The sequence below is a fragment of the Haliaeetus albicilla genome, chromosome 6 (genome assembly GCF_947461875.1).
Source record: "Haliaeetus albicilla chromosome 6, bHalAlb1.1, whole genome shotgun sequence".
In the NCBI taxonomy this organism is placed as follows: Eukaryota; Metazoa; Chordata; class Aves; order Accipitriformes; family Accipitridae; genus Haliaeetus; species Haliaeetus albicilla.
In genome coordinates, this window is record NC_091488.1 from 21952827 (window position 1) to 21971320 (window position 18494).

Sequence of the window (18494 nt, forward strand, 5' to 3'; positions counted from 1 at the left end):
AACTTCTAAATTTTTCAAATAAATAAAAAAAAAAAAAAAGAAAATATGTTCTGTTTCTAGGCACTATAATCAAGGAAATAAGTACATGCTTAAAGGAACATTGTCAAGGTAAACCACAAAATGTACCCACTTATGACTGGAATACTAAACTGCATACTCAAAACCTGTTTATGATCTCACTCAATTTATTATGATGCTGTAGTTAATGAAAATGCATACATGTAAAATCATAGTATCTTAGATTATAGTTAGCATTATCTCTTTTGTCCTTAAAAATATAACTGTGAAACTGAATAGAAATACCCCCTCAAACAATGATCAAAACACAAATCCAATTATAGATTTATTTTCATTATTCACATTTTCTTGTCAGAAGCTCACAATTTTTAAAAAAATAGGATCCATAAATGTAACTGGAATTTCTGGATTTCATTTCCATATCATTGCATGGAAAAGGGCAAGGGAGAAAAAATAAATGCTGGCTTCTCATCTTCTAGAACATAAATTCTGTATTTAGCAACTTTACAAAAATCCTTATCCATAACACCTCCCCATCCCCTCCCCCAAAACTATTTGAATTTCAAGAGTATAAAAACATTAGGGAAAACTAAATAAAGCAATTTTTAAAAAAATCCTTTTCTTGACACTTCAACCTTCATGGAGCAGTATACCTGAGGAAAAAGAAGTTATTTTTAATCTGGTTCTGCTCTTTACTTGTTTTGTAGCTTTGGGAAACTTGCTTTACTTCTTTGTTTCACTTCTTTCATTTGAGGGAAAAAAAAGCTGATAAAAACTATTGATATTTACCTACCTTCATTACTGAGGAAAGTGGAAAAGGGAGGGAAAACAACTATTTCGTTGTATCACATTTAAACTTGAAACATACTTCAATGTCCAATCCTATAAATACATACACTCAAATTTACTGCTTTTTACACTAAATACTCACCAAGTGGCAGCTGATATTTAAGTGACTGAGCTTTTAACTCTGTACAATTGTTTCTTCACTGAATACAGAAAAAATGCGCGCAATTTATATCTTAAAATCTTTGACATAAAGCAGTTAAATAAAGCATTCTGTATACCATAATTTCTATCGAAAGGAAAGTATTCTGATCCCACATCAGAATCCAAGAACACTGAATTTTTTTTCCTGTGAAAACCTCACAGCATAGGTACATAAATTAAAGTTACGGAATTCTAATGTAAGAACAAACCTAAAATCCTCTGGGGATTGGTAAAAATTAGTAACTAAAACCACTTAGTTATCTCTTATGTAATTTCTAATGCTGAAACTTCTATTTTCATTATACCTTTAAAAAAGGAAAGAGAGAACTTATGAAGTTACTAATAAACATGCTACAGTACTGAATGTCACGGGTTTTGGAGGGAATTCTTGGGGTAATTAAATTGAAGTTCTTGAAGTAAAACATTAAATAGTTTTCTAATTTCTGATATACAAACTACTTTCTATGACATAATTAATAACAGTATTATTTACCTATGGATTATTTGCTCCTTTTTTAAAAATATCATGTCTGTCATGAATTGGTAAATCTACATTATTCCTACCTAAAATGTACATACACTTCAGCAGATTTATTTCTTATTTTACCTTGATTACAAATATTTTCCCAAGAAGTCACATTTAAAAATGTGAGAAGACATATGCTGAAACAACCTGTGACTATGAATCACAGATACAGTACTAAACACTGTATTAGTGATTCATCAAGAGCTGCCCTCCTAAAGCACTCGGGTAGCTCTGTACAATAGAGAGTAGTAGTAGAGAACAGGTATTTTGAGAAAAACACTTTCTTTGCCCTTCCTTATTGTATATTACAAAACTACAATGAGGAGCCAAATTCTTTCTTAGTACCTCCTCCTTGCACAATACGAAGTGTCTGTGTAATTATATTGATCTATAGCTGTAACAACACATTCACTGAAGTTCTTTCACCATAATTTTCTGAATTAGATCAGAGATTATTCAACTAGCTCAATTTTCTGTTTCCAGTAATAGGTTATTAGAAGCTAATAGGTTATTAGAAGCACATATGAAAAAAAAGAATAAAATTGGCACTAAAAATATATATGCCAAATGGCAATGCTTCACTCCCTGAAAAACAAATACATACTAATTGTACCTTCTGTGCAGTATGGTCAACAGGATTCATGTAAAAAGAGTTAAATTATTTGTAATCCTCACTAAAATCACTAAAGGTATTTTTACAGAAGTATAAAATTTGCAGTGCTATTTTGTACTTGATGACAAAGAAAAAAATTATCAGTTCAATACTAATCTCAAATACTATAATTCACTGTATAATTCACTATATATTTCAATATAATTAATTCCATACATTACAAAGCACAGATATGAGTGCTAATTGATGGGGGGTTTTTTGAAAAAAAAAAGGTAATGAAAATAAGCACAAAGATCCTTAAAATGAAATAACTTTTACAATAACTTCTCAATCTTGTTTTTAGTTTCTGTATTTATTTTCTAATACTGCTGGAAAAAAAATTTGGTCTGCACCCAAAATAGCTTTCCCATGTTCTCATGTATGAGAAAAAAAAAATTTGATCAAATATAGTTGATGTAATATATTTAGATTTATAGTAAGGGCAAAACCCAACTTAATAAATACTCTGAATGATATGACATTTTTGCATAACCACATCATCTATTCTCATCATCAAATATATGGTAAGAAGCATCTTGAGAGGGATCTATTAGGTTAAGCAAAGTCCACAAAAAGAAATAAAAACCGTAACAATTGTAGGCAAGAAGATTTGGCCCAAATTATCATAGAAATATGTATTTACTAAAGTTAATTTCTACTCTTTCAAAATTGTCTAAAAATTATTACAATAGTCTCTTTGAAATTGATTACAAAATAACATAATATATATAATAAGATGTTTTCTGCTGCATTTCTCAGAATGCATATTACACTGTGGCTTCTTCATGAACAGTTTAAGAAGTCCTGTATCTGGTCCTATTCTGCAGATGGGTTAGTGTACAATTCCATTAATTTTTCTGCAAACATGGTGCAATACCTGAATAAAAATATACTGTTTGGCTGACATTCCTGAACACAGAAATACATAAAAGAAAACAAGAGTGCAAATACAGACCAAGAAAATTCCATAAATAAATAAATAAGTAAATATGTTTTGAAGCAGTTGCCTATGTCTAGAGAGGATTGCCAGAATATGCTGGAGATTAACACACGCAGATGAAAAATGCAAGATAGTATGGTGAATTTTCACAAGGACTTCAAAAATACTAGTGTGGCTGTATTACATCATTCTATGGTATAAGTCAGTTAACAGAGATCTGAGTAAATAAATCAAGGACATATTGTGATGACACAAAAAGCACAATAACAGTGCAGTCATGCTGAAGCACAGCTAGAAGCAAACTTTAGGAATGCAGCAGAGACACAGAAGTTGACTACAGACAGCAAAGAGCAATGAAGAAACTGGGACAAAAATCGAATAGGCAGTGTTAGCCTGAAGCAAAAATTGAAGCCATGTTAGTTATATTTCCCTGTTCTTGTAAAGGGCATTAGCAAAACTAGAATATACCAACAAAGCAGAAGTCTGCATTTATACTGATCCATAACATCAGTCTTCTTATTTAACTTTGAACAGCAAATACACAATGTCAAACAGGGGCAGCACTAACCCTGGGGTCTGCACCCACCAGAACTTTATAACCCTTGGTAAAACCTTTCTGAGGCTTATTTCCTTTCTGCATTAAGTATGGTGAGCACACATTAGCACCACATCTGGCACTGTAACACAACAAAACAGAAAGAGGAAGAGACAGCACACATGGGAACACAATGTACACTGCACCTGCCCAGTAGTCCTCAGTAGAAATCTCCACCAGGAAAAAAAGCATTGGAACTGCCACTGGTGACAAATCAAAATACAGATATAATCTCTATAAATTAAAAATGTCAGTAACAATCATGTCTGCCTGAAATAATAATGGACACCTACTAAATTGGAATATTCTTTTTTTCCTTTCAAATGTTATAGTGGGAGAGATGTACAATACGTACTATGGTGTTTTCTGCTAGGTTGAATAAGTACATGTGCTTTTATTTCTTAGTATTAATAATGAGTATAAAAAATAGACAAAACAAAACCCTAGACAACCAGAACAGTCTCTATGGTTCAGTACTCATGATTTCTTCTCATTCACTGAATTACTCTGCATCACTGTGGAGCATGAATAATCAGTGAGGTCTGAAAAACATATATGGTCAACACGATTCCCTACAGACATACATATTTCTTTAGAAAGATCAATGAGCAAGTATGTTAACAGGCACTTACACTCTAAGACTTTGGAAGCATAATTTCAATAAACAGACCATTGTGTGTCCTGAAAATGGTAAAGACAGACAAGGTCTTTGGAAGTTACCTTTTTACAGCATTTTGGAAATCATAATAAAATCTTAATAATTCAAAATATTTTTCATCATTAATGTTAATCAGATAATTTCATAGAATTTATAAATAAAACTGAGTTTGGGGGGGCTTTGTTGGTGTTTTTTTTCCCCCCAAAACCTCATCACCAGCATAAAGCTAAAACACACATGACAAATCTTCAGCAGAGAATTTGATAGTGTTTTACTCAGGTAAAGTTGACTTTGTGACTTTATCCACATAAAAAACATATTCCCTAAATTAAGAATTTAACATTTCACAGAAAAACACCTTTTATTTTGAATACTGATAGCAATCTAGTTATCTGTCATCGTCAAAGAAAAAAACGCTCTTCTACGCAGGCCTCCAAGTAAAATTATCCATAATAACAACACTGAATTATAAAAAAGGGCCTTCTGAAAAAAAAAAAAACAACAAACCCCAAACCCAAGGAGCAGGAACTTTCTGCACTTGCAATATTCTTATTCAGAATATGTAGCTCAACCCAAAGGAATCCTACACTAATAATAACATGGGAGGTATTTCATCACTTGAGATTAATTCTACAGACTCTGTAAAAGTAAATAAATATTTTCTATTTTGATAAAATTCTTGCCATTCTATATATGCTATTCTACTACCTGACTTCTTCTGTCATGCTTTTGCTTCCCAAACTTCTCACATGATTTGTAGTTCCACACATGAATATTCCCAAAGTCCTGACCGGCTGATGCTGACCTAACTGGTCAATGCACAGCTTCAAAACCATGTTCCAGAGCTCCCAAGGCAGTACCAGAATGATGATAACCATGTATTTGAAGGGATCCACATGCAGAGAGAATAAGGATGAGACGACAACATCCACAAAGAGACAAGAACAGCTTCTGGGATGGAATAACTCATTCAGGTATCATGGAGTATTCAATCTGCACAATTCCTTTGCCACCGTAGTAAAAAAAAAAAAGTGTAATTTATCAGAATGGGAGAATTAGCTGATTCTGATGCTTAGATATTGTCATTCTTTTTCAATTGTAGAAAGCTTTACTTGGAGAGAGGTGGATGGTGTGATTAGTGGTTAAGTTTGATTTATAAACCATTTCTCCAACTCCCACTGAGGAACTGTAGCACCAAATGAGATGAAGTTGTATGACTGCCAAAACATGCATTTTGAGTTGGCTGAAAGCAGGAGTGGAAAGTGACAACAGATGCAGAAATTGGTGACTCATTTGCAGCTGGATTTTGGTAATAATACTTGGATGGTTAGAGCAGCTGTAACTGTGTTGATTATCTTCCCTCCTACAGAATTCACCATTTGGCTGACAAAGTACTCCTTCATCCCTTGAAATCCAAATGCAAGCAAAAAATCCCTCCAGGTAAATCTAGACAAGTTGAAATACCTTTATTTGTTTTTCTTCTAATGTTTAAAGCTTATTTGTGATCAAAGTGCCATTGCTGTCCATAGTTACACCACTGCAGGTCAGTTTTGCCTGTCATGTATTCACCAAACGTCTTCTGACACCTTGTGTACTTGAGTGCTATTTTGGATGTGCATTGCATGTCTTAACAACAGAAAAGATTAAGAACCAGTAGCTTAGAATTAAGAGTTTTGTTTCTTTTGTAAAACACAGTGCAACATACCTAAGACCAGTCATTGTGAGAACATATAACTTGAGTAAAAACTGCAGGACTTTTTCAAGTTGCTCCAAAGGAGCTGCTGCAGATGTACATGGTAGAAGTTCCTCACATTGGTAGGGGGAAAAAAAAAAAAAAAAATTAATTTTATGCCTAGCTCTTCCTTCTTCAGATATTTTAAGCCTAGCTCTTCCTTCTTCAGATATTTTATGCCTAGCTCTTCCTTCTTCAGATATTTTATGCCTAGCTCTTCCTTCTTCAGATCAAATTGTCAAAAATTGCCAACTCATTGTGTTGTCTTGGTCATGTTTGAGTACGCATCACTGAATTTTCAAGGAGAAAACAAATACTGATTAACAGAATCATCTTTGGAACTTCATGAGTAACATTTTTTTTAGGAAGCTTTCTGATTTTGAGTTGTGTTGATAACCACATGAGAGGAAAATTTCAGATCACATACTTCAGGCTGACATTTCTTATATGTGAGATTTAAGCAGATCATAATTGCTCATGAAACTGTTCCTTGAAGCAGCATGAAAGATAAGAACTTCTGCAACCTGACATGCTGATACTAAACGACGATAAAATTCCAGAAGTCTATTAAATGTAAGTGACCAGCAATTCCTAGTCTGAAAATCTACCTTTGGTGATGAGAAAGGGCTGTTAGTCACAACAGCCATCATCGTGTAGAAGCTGATGGAAGCTCCCTTCTGGATTATGGATGGTATATTCACAATATTTCCCATTCTCTTCAGGTAAATGTATTCTATCCATGCACCTGTTGGAGACAGCAGAAAATTCCAGAGTATTGCTACGTGCATATGCCTTAATGTCCAGTGAATCAGAATAATGCTACAGCAGTGTCTTGGACTTCAGTGATTTTTATAGGAGACCTTGTAATTCTTTTAGAACTGCAAGCTTGTTAAATACATATGTCAGCATGCTGAAAATTCCTGATTTTTTTAGGAATTTGTTTCTCCATAAGGAAGAAATTATTGAAGAACCTACTGTTTGTAGATCTATAGTGCAACATCACGGAAGTCACAAAAAACTAATCTTGAAGAAAACAATATCGTCGTTTTGATTTTCTGTTCATCTGCAGACATAGCAGTTACTTCTAAAGAATTCAGATTGGAAATAGTAGCGGGTACTATGCAGGTTGTTAACAGCATGTACAATATCAGGAAAAATGTATTCTTGAAAGCTTCATATAACTTTTAGAAATTATGAACTGATATTTGATTGATTCATGCTGGCATTTCTTTCAAACTTAAGTTATTATGTAACGAGATGACATGGGATACACCAAACCCACTTACTAAGACATGGAACAGAAAACAACTTCTTTCCTTGATTGGTTTTTACTCACAAAAGAGTATGAAAGAAAAATAATAAAGAGAAAATATGATGATCAGCCATTCAAGATTACTTCTGCTAAAGATGCAAATCACAATAAAGAAAAGGTTGAAGATTATTAATGGCAAAAAATATTAGCATCACATGAAAAAAAGCTTGTAGAGGAAAATAATCATTAGTTTTGGCCATAAAAAAATAACAATAGTAACCACAAATAAGTGTTTATAAGTATAACAGAAATACTATAACTGTAATAATTACATATGTACTTTGCAATTAGAAATTCTGATTCACTCATAAATACTGTATTTAATGGTTTTATTCCTAAGAATTTTGCTGATCTGAATCTACTGAAACACTGCTATGATGCCATTAACACAGGTGACTCAGATAGATTCAGACCAGCAAAATTCTCAGGAATACGACCAGAAGTACAACATTCTCATTCAATACAGACCTCACACAAAACAGCCACTAAAAATAATGATATTACTATACAATTACATCTTACTTTAGACAATAAAATCTTATTGTAACTTGATTCTTTGGATAAGTGAGAATGAGACACAGGTGATTATACCCCAGCTTTGTAAATGGTTTAAAATGGTTATGAAGCTTTTGTAACTTCAGTGCAAATTGGAGTCATAAGGTCTGCCTGCAAAAGGTGAGTAAAGGAAGACTCTAGCATAAGCATACGGCTCCAAACATGTACCAGTATGGCATCTAGGACTGCTAACTGTGATTCGCCAGAACTTATTCTTCAGTGATTACTCAATCTCTGTGCATCTGAACAAGAATAATCACTATTAAATATGTATAGCATCAGTAGCAACGAGTATGGTTATTCTGACTAGGAACTTCAGCCTAGTCCTGTTTCTGTTTAGGCTGATTCAAATCTGAAGTAAATATTATTTCAGCTGTAGAAATAACTACATGGTGAAAATGGTGAAACTATACATGGAACTAAAATGGTGAAACTATACCACTGTACTGCACCTAACTACCAATGCAGAGTGAGTTACAAAACTGTGAAAGAACAAGGAAACATCAAGCATTAGGATCCCAGCTTTCATTCAGGCAGGGATTGTACCCCAGTAAGTATGATTCTCCTATTACTAGTAAAAGCTCTGCACTGCTCCAGTGCAGGGTCTTGGGACTTGCCAGGAGTTGCCTTATTCTGAGGTGATTTCAGTTTGGTTTATGATTGCAAGTCCCTAGTCATCAGGTAACTACCTGAATTTGTTTCTGCTTAGCTCTGTGCTAAGCATGATGTATGGCAATGGTCTAACTAACAAACATTAGCTCTTTATCTTGATTGGGAATGGAGGAGGCAGTTCTGTAACTTTTATAACTAACAGGTGAAAACAGAAAAAAAAAAAACCAAAACAACAAACAACAAAACAACCTGCAGCTGGAAACCCATGAAGACAAAGCATGTAAGCTGACTGCAGTACAAAATGGAAAAAAATAACTTCAAGTTGACCCAAAGCAAGGAAGGAAGCATGGTTTTGGTCAGGTTTCTTTTTAAGGGGCTGGCATGGGAGGTTAAGTCATTTGTGTTTTCCCCTGGAGAAGAATTTTGGATACTGATGAATTGTTAACCCTTCTCTCTTTTTTTCTTTTTTTTTTTCCTCTAAAGGAAAATGAGCACTGTCAACCTCAGGTCTCAGAAGAATACTGGAAGGGTGACTATAACAATGAAAAGAAAACTAGGAAGCCTTTGTATAACAATTTTAACAGTAATGTTAATTATTTTACCCTGTATTACTTACATAACTTGGATTAAAGTGGGACTGATAAATTCTTGGATAAATACTGGTTGTATCCCCCCTCTTGCTCTCAAAACTCTTCTGTAAAAATATAAAATAACCTTTAAAATGACAACTACTCCAAGAATGTCAAACTAAGCTTAATGCATTTATATATACTTTCATTTCATTTTCATAGAATTCAGGTTCAAACCATGACACACTCTAGCTTTAGTTGCAGGAATAACTGACGTGGTGAAGGTATGCAGTTATATAACACAGAGTAGCACAACATGTGCTTTCTTTAGAAAAAAAAAAAACAAAGAAAAAAAGGATCATGATTTTAGTTTCTCTTACTGGTTTTTTCAGTAGTTGTATGCAGTTTGGGATCCTTTCCAGTTTTCTGTAAAGGTGATGTATATTTTATTAAAATGACTATGGCTAGACAGCAGATAGGAAGTCTGTCTGGAAACTGGGATGAAGTGGAGCCCTGCAGGGGGATAAGCAAGCAACAACGCTTCCTTAGGGGAAGAAAAGGCACAGAAAGCCAGAAGTCCATCACTTGAGTCATGAGGACCAGGGGAATTGTCTGCAGGAGGACACAGATCAAAAAGTCTTTGCTCACAAACCACAATAATTCTGTAGGGCTTTTTGCAACTGAAGAAACAACAGGAAATTATTGCACTAGCCAGCAAAATGGAGAAAATGAGCTCACCTGGACATATCTGAAAGGGCATAGAAATATTTGTTCTCAAGTTATTTTACTTAATTGGCATCATCCAATAGAGTTTCTCTATTTACACTTCTAAATTTATTTATATGTATGCATAAAAATAAAAGATTATGCTGAACATAATTAGGGCATATTTGCTAAATACGACCTGTGAGTTCAGGAATTCTTAAACAATATCCATGAATCTTAGAGGTCTTAATTTTAAATCCCTACAGTATTGCTTTTGGGTGAGATAATGATACTTCTATCTTAATAAAGATTACTATAGTTTTGGTAGTACTGAAATCACTTTGAATCTGTGATAAGGAAGCACTGATAGCTGTGGTCTAAATAACATTGCATGTTTCACACTGTAAATATTATGTTTGTCTAATCAGAATACATGCAAATTCTCTCCCCCCCCCCCCCAGTTAAAAGCTCTAAAAGAAGCCACTGTAGTTCCTGTTGAGATTCTGTACTTATTTTCACATTTTCTAAATTAAAACAGAAAATATATTTTGATCAACAGACCGTAACTCCAAATAAGGCTTCTGAAATGTGTTGGCAAATTGTATTATTCAGTTTGGAACCCTAAATATTCACAAAACTGTATTTTTAATGCAAATTTCTATATTAAATATCCATTTTTGTATAGTATTTTAAGAAGAGGAACATTTATAGAGTATTATGTTAATTCAATCAGTTTTTAGCAAGTAATATAACCCTGAGGGCTTTAACATTACTTATCAGCTACCTATAAGATACATTAAAGCATGTTAGATGATCAGCTTGCATTAAGGTGAAGATTACCACATGCTATTAATACATTGACCTTTGGCATAAATGTCACAACTTGATTTATACAAGCAGAAATTCACAGAAAAACAAAAACCATCTTATTTACATTATTGTAACATTTATAATAACATTCTAAATTAATGTTATTAATTTAGATAATTAATAATTATTTAAATTAAAATTAATTTTAATAACACAGGTTGAGTCTGTGCATAGATGAGAGTTATTTTGACTATGAATTAGAGCTCAGACCTATGGTTCAGTTATGCAGTCCTAAGAAATATTGTTTGCTGAATTCCAGAAGCTGTCAGTAAGGGATGGTGCAAACAGTCTTAATTTTTCCCAATGCAAAGAAATAAGACTCTTGCATTATGCTTTATGTTAACTTGCACGGCCTCCTAACTATCACAGGTGATAGACATACACTGGTCCATTAGCATTGTCATGTTAAACTGCCAAAATTTGACTGTGTTTGAAATCTGAGAACTGGTATTAATAGGAAGATAGCGTATGAGTAGATGCACACAGGGAAGATGGTATAGTGAAAATGTGATAGGAAAATGTGTTTTTTTAACAGCATACTAAGGACATTAACAAATTATTAAGAACTAATTATTACACAGAGTTTAGATAATTTGTTCAAAAAAAAACAAATCAAAAAAACCAAATCGAAAAACAGAATCCAGGCCACTTGCTTTCATACTGGTTTTGCCAAAAGTCTAAATATTTATTTTCTCCTAATAAAAAAAAGGTATTCAAACTGCTTTTCAGGTCAGGAAAACTGCTGACAGGTTTTAATAGTGTGAAATACATTTTTCCAGCATTACACTGTCAATTGTATCAGTGATTGTGCTCATTTCCTATGAGTTTCCATGGTATGTAGAAAATGTAACATTTCCAAAGTCTCTGGAGAATGTCCTATAGTATATCAGTGAACACTACCAAATTACTCCAGTGTATAAAGTGTGGCTGTATCACTTTTAATGTATCATCAGATGCAGGACCTCTATTTCATCAGACAAGTAACAGCTGTTTGAAAGTTATTAAACTGTTAGCAGATAGTACAACTGATACTTAGGCAGAAACTCATGAAACAATCTTTTGTGTAGTGGAAGGACTGAATGAATATTCAAGTCCAAGCTGCATTGGTATTGTAGGAAATATTGGTCCATAAAAAGTTCCCTGATAATTTCAGTCTTCATTAGTGTAACAGATAGAATATCATCACTGATGATGAAATGGAAAAAGCTAATATTGGAAGGGAAAGAAATGCCATTTCCAAGCCTGTATGGCTTTATTTCAGCCAGTAAATGCAGCACCACAACCCACAGAAAGTACCCCAAAATATCTATTTTGTGCATAGGTAGTACATAAGAAAATGGATAAATGGGAGACAATTTTTAAGTTTGAAGTATAAATTAGGTAGAAATAGGATTATCCATTTACAGAAGGGATAAAAAAAATTGTATTTAATTGTTAAACAATTGATTAAATTAATGATGTTCCTAAATAAACATCCTTCTTTCCCTAGGTTGTTTAAGCTTTTAATACAGAGGAGGTATTAAATTTTACATTTTATTGGCTTTTTGTCATCCTTAAAGAATCAACAACTTTGTCCCAGTGGAAAATGACCTTAAAGTTTTACTGAAAGGAAAAATTTGCATAAATGAGAGAATTCTGAGCTAGTGTAATACCAATACAGTCATACACGCAACATGAATACATTTATGGATATGTGTATGTAAAGCCATTTGGGTCTACTCTGGGTAACAGAGCATTCAATTTCTCTCCTAAAAGATGAATAAATCTGAAGGGCCCTCTCGCCATGTGGCAGAGATTTAGTATTGAGTTGTCAATATAACCACCAACTAAACCTGCATTGGGGAAGAAGCTATGGTACATCAAAATAATTTCTATCTTCAGTTTTGGCTTCATTTACATATCACTGCAGATACTGTTATCTAAAGGAGTGTGTGGAACTCAGATGAATGATTGCACTACTTATGGAGTTTGAAATATCCACATTGGCTTGCAGCTTTCCTACTGTAATGCTTCCTCGGCTCACCCAGGAAAGCTGCTCTGTATTTTTAGCTGCATACAATCTTACCCCTCCAAAATCAATCTTCCTACTAAAATAGTGTCACCCCCCAAAACTGTACACTCTGCTTTTAGCTCCTTCTAGTTAATTGAAGAGTTTGTTCCAAGTCCACATTAGTGTAGCTGAACATGCCACAGAGATGAAGGACCCCCAAAACATATGCAGATTTGTATGGGTCAGATGACTTGTGAGAGTATACTATTCAGTGCTTGTATGTGCTCCATGTTTTGCATACGTCATAGGGTATAAATCTGTATAATCTCAACAGCACTGATTACCTAATATTTAAGGCCATCCTCCTGCTTTCTGCTCTCTTTCAAGTCCATTCATTTACCTTCTCCTTCCAGTCACAATATTCTTACTCTTTTATTTCATAGCCTTAACATGTGAAGCCCACCATGATTCATTTTGGGGTTAAAAACAAAATAAAAAAATCTTTGATGCCTGATTGAATTGTTTGCAGAGTGTCCTAATTGCATAATCAAATGCAATTGCAGCATTAGGCCTCTGATAATATTACAACAGAAAAAATATTCTGTGATATTGTAAGTAGATTAATTTACAAAGAGTGGGATTTGTATAGCTCAGAAAAAGAAAGAAATTGCCTGGACTCAATTAAAATTCCCTAGATACATCTATGTTTCCTCTTTTGGGGTGATTCACTTAAAATAAAGACCTGATCCTCAATAAGCGAGAATGTAACAGAGTTCTCATTACTGTCTCAAAAGAAAGGCAACACAATTCTCTGACACTGTAACACTGCTCCTTTTTCTGCAGCAACAATAGCATATACCGGAAGCAAAACATTTTTCACCTTCTTTTTATTGACATTTGTAACAGGTGAAGTGGAGTTAACAGGCTTGGGGAAAAAGCAAAGTTGACCTCTCAAAGAAAAAGGCAAACCAAACCCCAAATTCTTTACCTTTGTCTATTGCCTGATCATTAAAACTATGAAAAACTCTACAAGCGCCAAATAGTTATGATTTGCATGCCAATATAAAGTGAATTCAAACTTGGAAAAGCATTTAATTATTGGTCTGAGGTCTGCAATATTTAGAAACTATGTCACAGGAAATTTCACAGGGACACCCAGATTATTATTGCAATGGTAGGTACATGCAAGGAAGTAGAACTCAAGCTATCTCTGTAGTCTTCGTTAGAAAGTTAAAAATCAGAGATTTTTTTTACTTATGGATACAAGAAGAAAAGTATAAGGTATTTCAAAGACATTTAGTGAAACTCTATCAAATATATACAAAATAGAGTGTCATTTCATATATCTTGAATTCAACATCCAAGTTGCAAATTTTTTGTTTGTTTGGTTTGGGTTTTTTTTGTTAACCAGTTACTCCACACATGAGGCATTATCAAAACTGAGTATCAGATACTGGACTGTGGCCTCTCCATGCTGACTTCTTTCATTCATTTTGCATGTTTAGATCATAAATTCTTCAGGGTAAAGATTGTCGCTTTGGACACATGCTGCATACAGTGGAGCTATTGTCTCATATCAAGCCCCATCTGTTATTGTCATTTGTATTCCAAAACAGGGCTTGAAATGCTAATTGCAAACATTGGTCAGCTTTCATATTTCTGCTAGAATTAGGTACTAGGAAAGTAGAGCATGAAACTCTGCCCTCACACTTCTGCAGCATGCACAGGAATCAATGACATTTTTGTATCAGAGAATCAGGATATGCTCTCCTTCACGGATGTGTGTAGATATGTATGTGCATGTCCAAAATCCATTTTATAAGTGATTACAGCAAATCAAATCCAATCACTATCCTGCCTCTTGTTCTACAAAATGCAACTCTTCTCCTGCCTCCTTTTTTTACTGGGAAAAGGGCCAGGCTTGCTGGATGCACAGAGGTCTGTAGGAACATCCCGTTTCAAATCACAGCCAAAAGGGGCATGACCAGGTTGGCACATTAGTGAAAGGACGTGCAATGCTGGGGAGTCGGGGACCAGAAGCGCAGAGGCAGAGTACATGCACCAAGCAGAGAGTTTTGGCTTGACACTGCAACAGCAGATGAAGCTCTGGTCTTGGACTAAACCTCCATTTTCATTTTCAAATCTTTAAGGATAAGCCAAACACCTTCTGTCATGCATAATCATTCATTTACTCAGGCTTACCCACTCTCATGTATTTATGGGTTTTAAAGCCATAAAAGGATTACAGAGGTCATCTAATGTGACCTCCTGGAAAACTTTTCATTTAAACTTTCAAGAGGGGCCAGAGGAAGTGGAAAGACCCATTTATTTCAAATTTTCAATGAAAGAGGGACCACACACTGTATGGTAGATTGTTCCAAAGGCTAAGTGATAAAAGGAGAGAGGAAAAGGCTTCTTTGCTTCTTGTTTGAACTCACTTGGCTTCAACTTTCAAATACACACTTCTGATGTACTGAAAATCCTTTATCAAAGCTATATATTCCTAAGCGATCATTATAGACCTCTTACTCATTAACATTATCCTCCTTAAGCCCAGCAGGGTTATTTCTTTGATCTATGACTTTGGTGCATATTTTCCATTCTTTTGGACATAATAATTCCAAAACTTGAAAAAGCCTATGTCCTTAGATTTAAGATCTATCTATCATTTGAAAGAAAATATTTTGAATCCATGCAGGCTAAGAATGGTCTCACACTCAGCCCTCTTCCTTATCCACACGAGGTATGGTTGCATTTTAGCAAAACAAGAATAACATGGTTGAGGAGCTACATGCTAGAAGTAACAAAAATATAATTAAAAATAAGAACAACACTTCTTGTGTTTTTTTGTTATCATCATGTTACTATTATAGTTAGAGCAGTTCTTCCATCTTCTATGGAAAAAATTCATCGCCTAAAGATATTCTTAATTCAACAAAAATGTTGGACAAAGTGCAGTCTATATCAAAAAATGTTTTAAAACTGATAAAAAATTCAAAAGATGAACTCACTGAATGCAGCTGATAATTTTTATGTTTATGCAAGTATGTCTGGTGATTGGACATGGCTTCACAAGTTATCACATATAAATAATAATTTCAATTTAAAACTATGTTACACTCCCCACATTTTCTTCAATTCACCTTTTCCTTCTCTTTCATTGTGCAAAACATTGCTGTATTATTCAACAATTATACAATAATTTAATCACTGATAGTTTTGTTCTTTATTCACCTGATTTGGTAGAAAAGCACAAGCCAAGGCTTTGGCATCCTAGAGCTGGAGCAACCACTGAGCAAACACAACATTATAGCTCAAGAACATATACAGTATTTCAGAACATTTATTCAACGTTCAGCAAACCTCTCCCAGGAGCAATACACATAGAGTTCTTTCATTGGCAAGAACAAGAGGAAACCATATAACTGCGTTTATTCTCATTCTTTTTATCTTCCATGTACCGTATGTCAGCACACTGGTAGAATGTGAATATAAGTTTTAGTTTGGTTGTCAGTATTATTTAGTTGAACCACAGGTCAGAGAATGCTACTAACACATCTAGACAGTTTAACCATGTACAGTTTGAACTAAGAATATAATACTATCCTATATAAGCACCGGATAAATTTAAGGTTTCAACTGCACCAATATTTTTTAGCTTGTTTCTGCCATTTGCCTTCATTTTCAATTTCTGATATAACAAAGTTATTTTAGGAACATTCCAAACATAAATGAAAGGCTACATTTGTAAATTTTGAAGCAAGTGTATTCTTTGTGGGTCAGAAAGATGACCTTTGACTTGAAATATTTAAGGAGGAGAGAAACTGCTTTGTTTTAATGAAAAAATATTAAAAAAAATATTATATAAATACTGTTATATTGCTCCAAAATGGAAATCACAGAGCAGGAAAATGGTAGACAGAGCCTCACGTAAACTGCCTCAATTCCAGGAAAGGTCAAGTCAGAGACTAGACCAGACCAGACATTCTCCTTCAGAACACAAATAATGGAAGTACATAATTCCTTAATATACAGCAATTCCCTATAAACTGAGTGACTTACTATGTAACTAATTCCCTCAATGGCATGATTACTGTATAGAGTTGTCAATTGTTTTTTTAAGCAACAGCTATGAATATGCAAACATCTGCAGGAAGACTGTATTTCGCTATTTGATTATCTGGAGTAAAAATTCTGAATCAGCCAGCCAGAAAGATGGTATCTTACATACTTTAACCAGCACAGAGAAATTCTGCAGTTTATGTAAGGAAATTGAGAAGAAAATACTTGTTCAAATACTAAAAGAAAACTATTTAAAAACAAACAAAAAAAAGAGCTCTGTAGAAAAAGCTTGTTATCTGCATGGTTAGGAATAACATTACACTGTTCCGTTTTGCTTTCACTATTCCATCTAATTACAGCTCTTGTTCTCACAGTAACTGACTTCCTTCATTGTCATACTGTAATCTTTCTCTACTCAACTTACTATTGTAATATAACATGAAAATGGGAAAACAAAATGGGAATATAGGCTCAATTTGTAGTTATAGACTACTTGCTCCATGTGAGAAAAACTATAAGAAAAGAGAAAAATAGGGAAAAAAAGCCATTAGAAGTGGGAAAGAAAGAACTCCAAAGTATTCAATTTTTTTTATTTCAGATTTCTACAAGCTCCACTGCATTTTGAGAAATACTGGACAGAGTCCAAATATAGTCAAGAAGGGCTACCGGCAGCCATTGTGATCAAAACAAAATTGAAAATTTTAGCAGGGATTATGTACGAAAATTTAGGCCTGATGAGATGAATTACCTTTCAGCACTTTAATTGTTTTTTTCTTAGTATTTTTTTTTTTAATTTAAAATTTAGAATTTCCATTTCTCTCTTATTACCTTGGAAAGTAGCAATTCCTTCCAATTCCACAGGAATCTAGAATTAATCTATCTCTAAATTAATTTTCTGCTTACAAAAAGATTAGCCAGACAATACATATAAAGGCTGATTTACCTTGTCACCTTCAGAGAAAGTTATCCCATCAATGGCCCTTTTCCAAGTAATCTCTGGGATAGGTTCTCCTTCTGCTTCACAGATGAGGGTGGCTTTCCCATTCTCAAATGTGGTTTCATTTTTAAGTTGTATTATTTGAGGCTGTACTGTTAAAAATACAAACTACATTATTCAACCTGCACAAAGAATGTCATGTCAAAACCTTTTAAGCTACTTTTTTTTTTTTTGTTAAAGCACATTCATGTTTTTTAGTTAGAATTAACTAAAGATTTAATGTTACCATCTATCAAAACAATCAACTTTTCTGACTAAGTTGCACAACAACCATTTCTGTACGTCTGATGACCTGGACTCCTGGCTTGGCATGGCTGCCACCCCCAAGGCTGCCTGCTCCCTCGCTGGGCTAGTGTGGGATGGGTCCTGGCTGACAAGGCCCCTGCCCTTGTGGCTGTGTTCGTGTGTTTGGCACCTGGCTCACTGTCCCTTAAGGACTAGCCAGCACTTACTACTCTTTGGCACTTCAGGAATGAAGCAAAGATTCAATGATTCCATGATGATCCTGCACCTGGGCAGGAATAACTCCATGAACCAGTGCAGGCTGGGTGCTGACTTGGCTGGAAAACAGCTCTGCAGAGAGGGTCCAGAGGGTTCTGGTGGACAAGAAGTTGACGATGAGCTAGCAATTAACCCTTAAGTAGAGAAGGCTCCTGGGATCTTAGCTATGTGTATAAATACCTGATAGAGGTGAGTGCAGATAGAGCCAGA

The 18494-nt window shown here is 34.4% G+C and overlaps 1 protein-coding gene across 1 annotated transcript in view; it reads right to left on the minus strand.

The window, feature by feature from the left end:
• The window catches only part of NCAM2 (neural cell adhesion molecule 2), a 332637-nt gene that overhangs the window by 104595 nt on the left and 209548 nt on the right, over positions 1 to 18494 (minus strand). The window contains exon 8 of the mRNA XM_069785318.1: positions 17730 to 17875. Coding sequence (XP_069641419.1) covers positions 17730 to 17875 — 146 coding nt within the window. The remainder of the gene's footprint in view (positions 1 to 17729; positions 17876 to 18494) is intronic.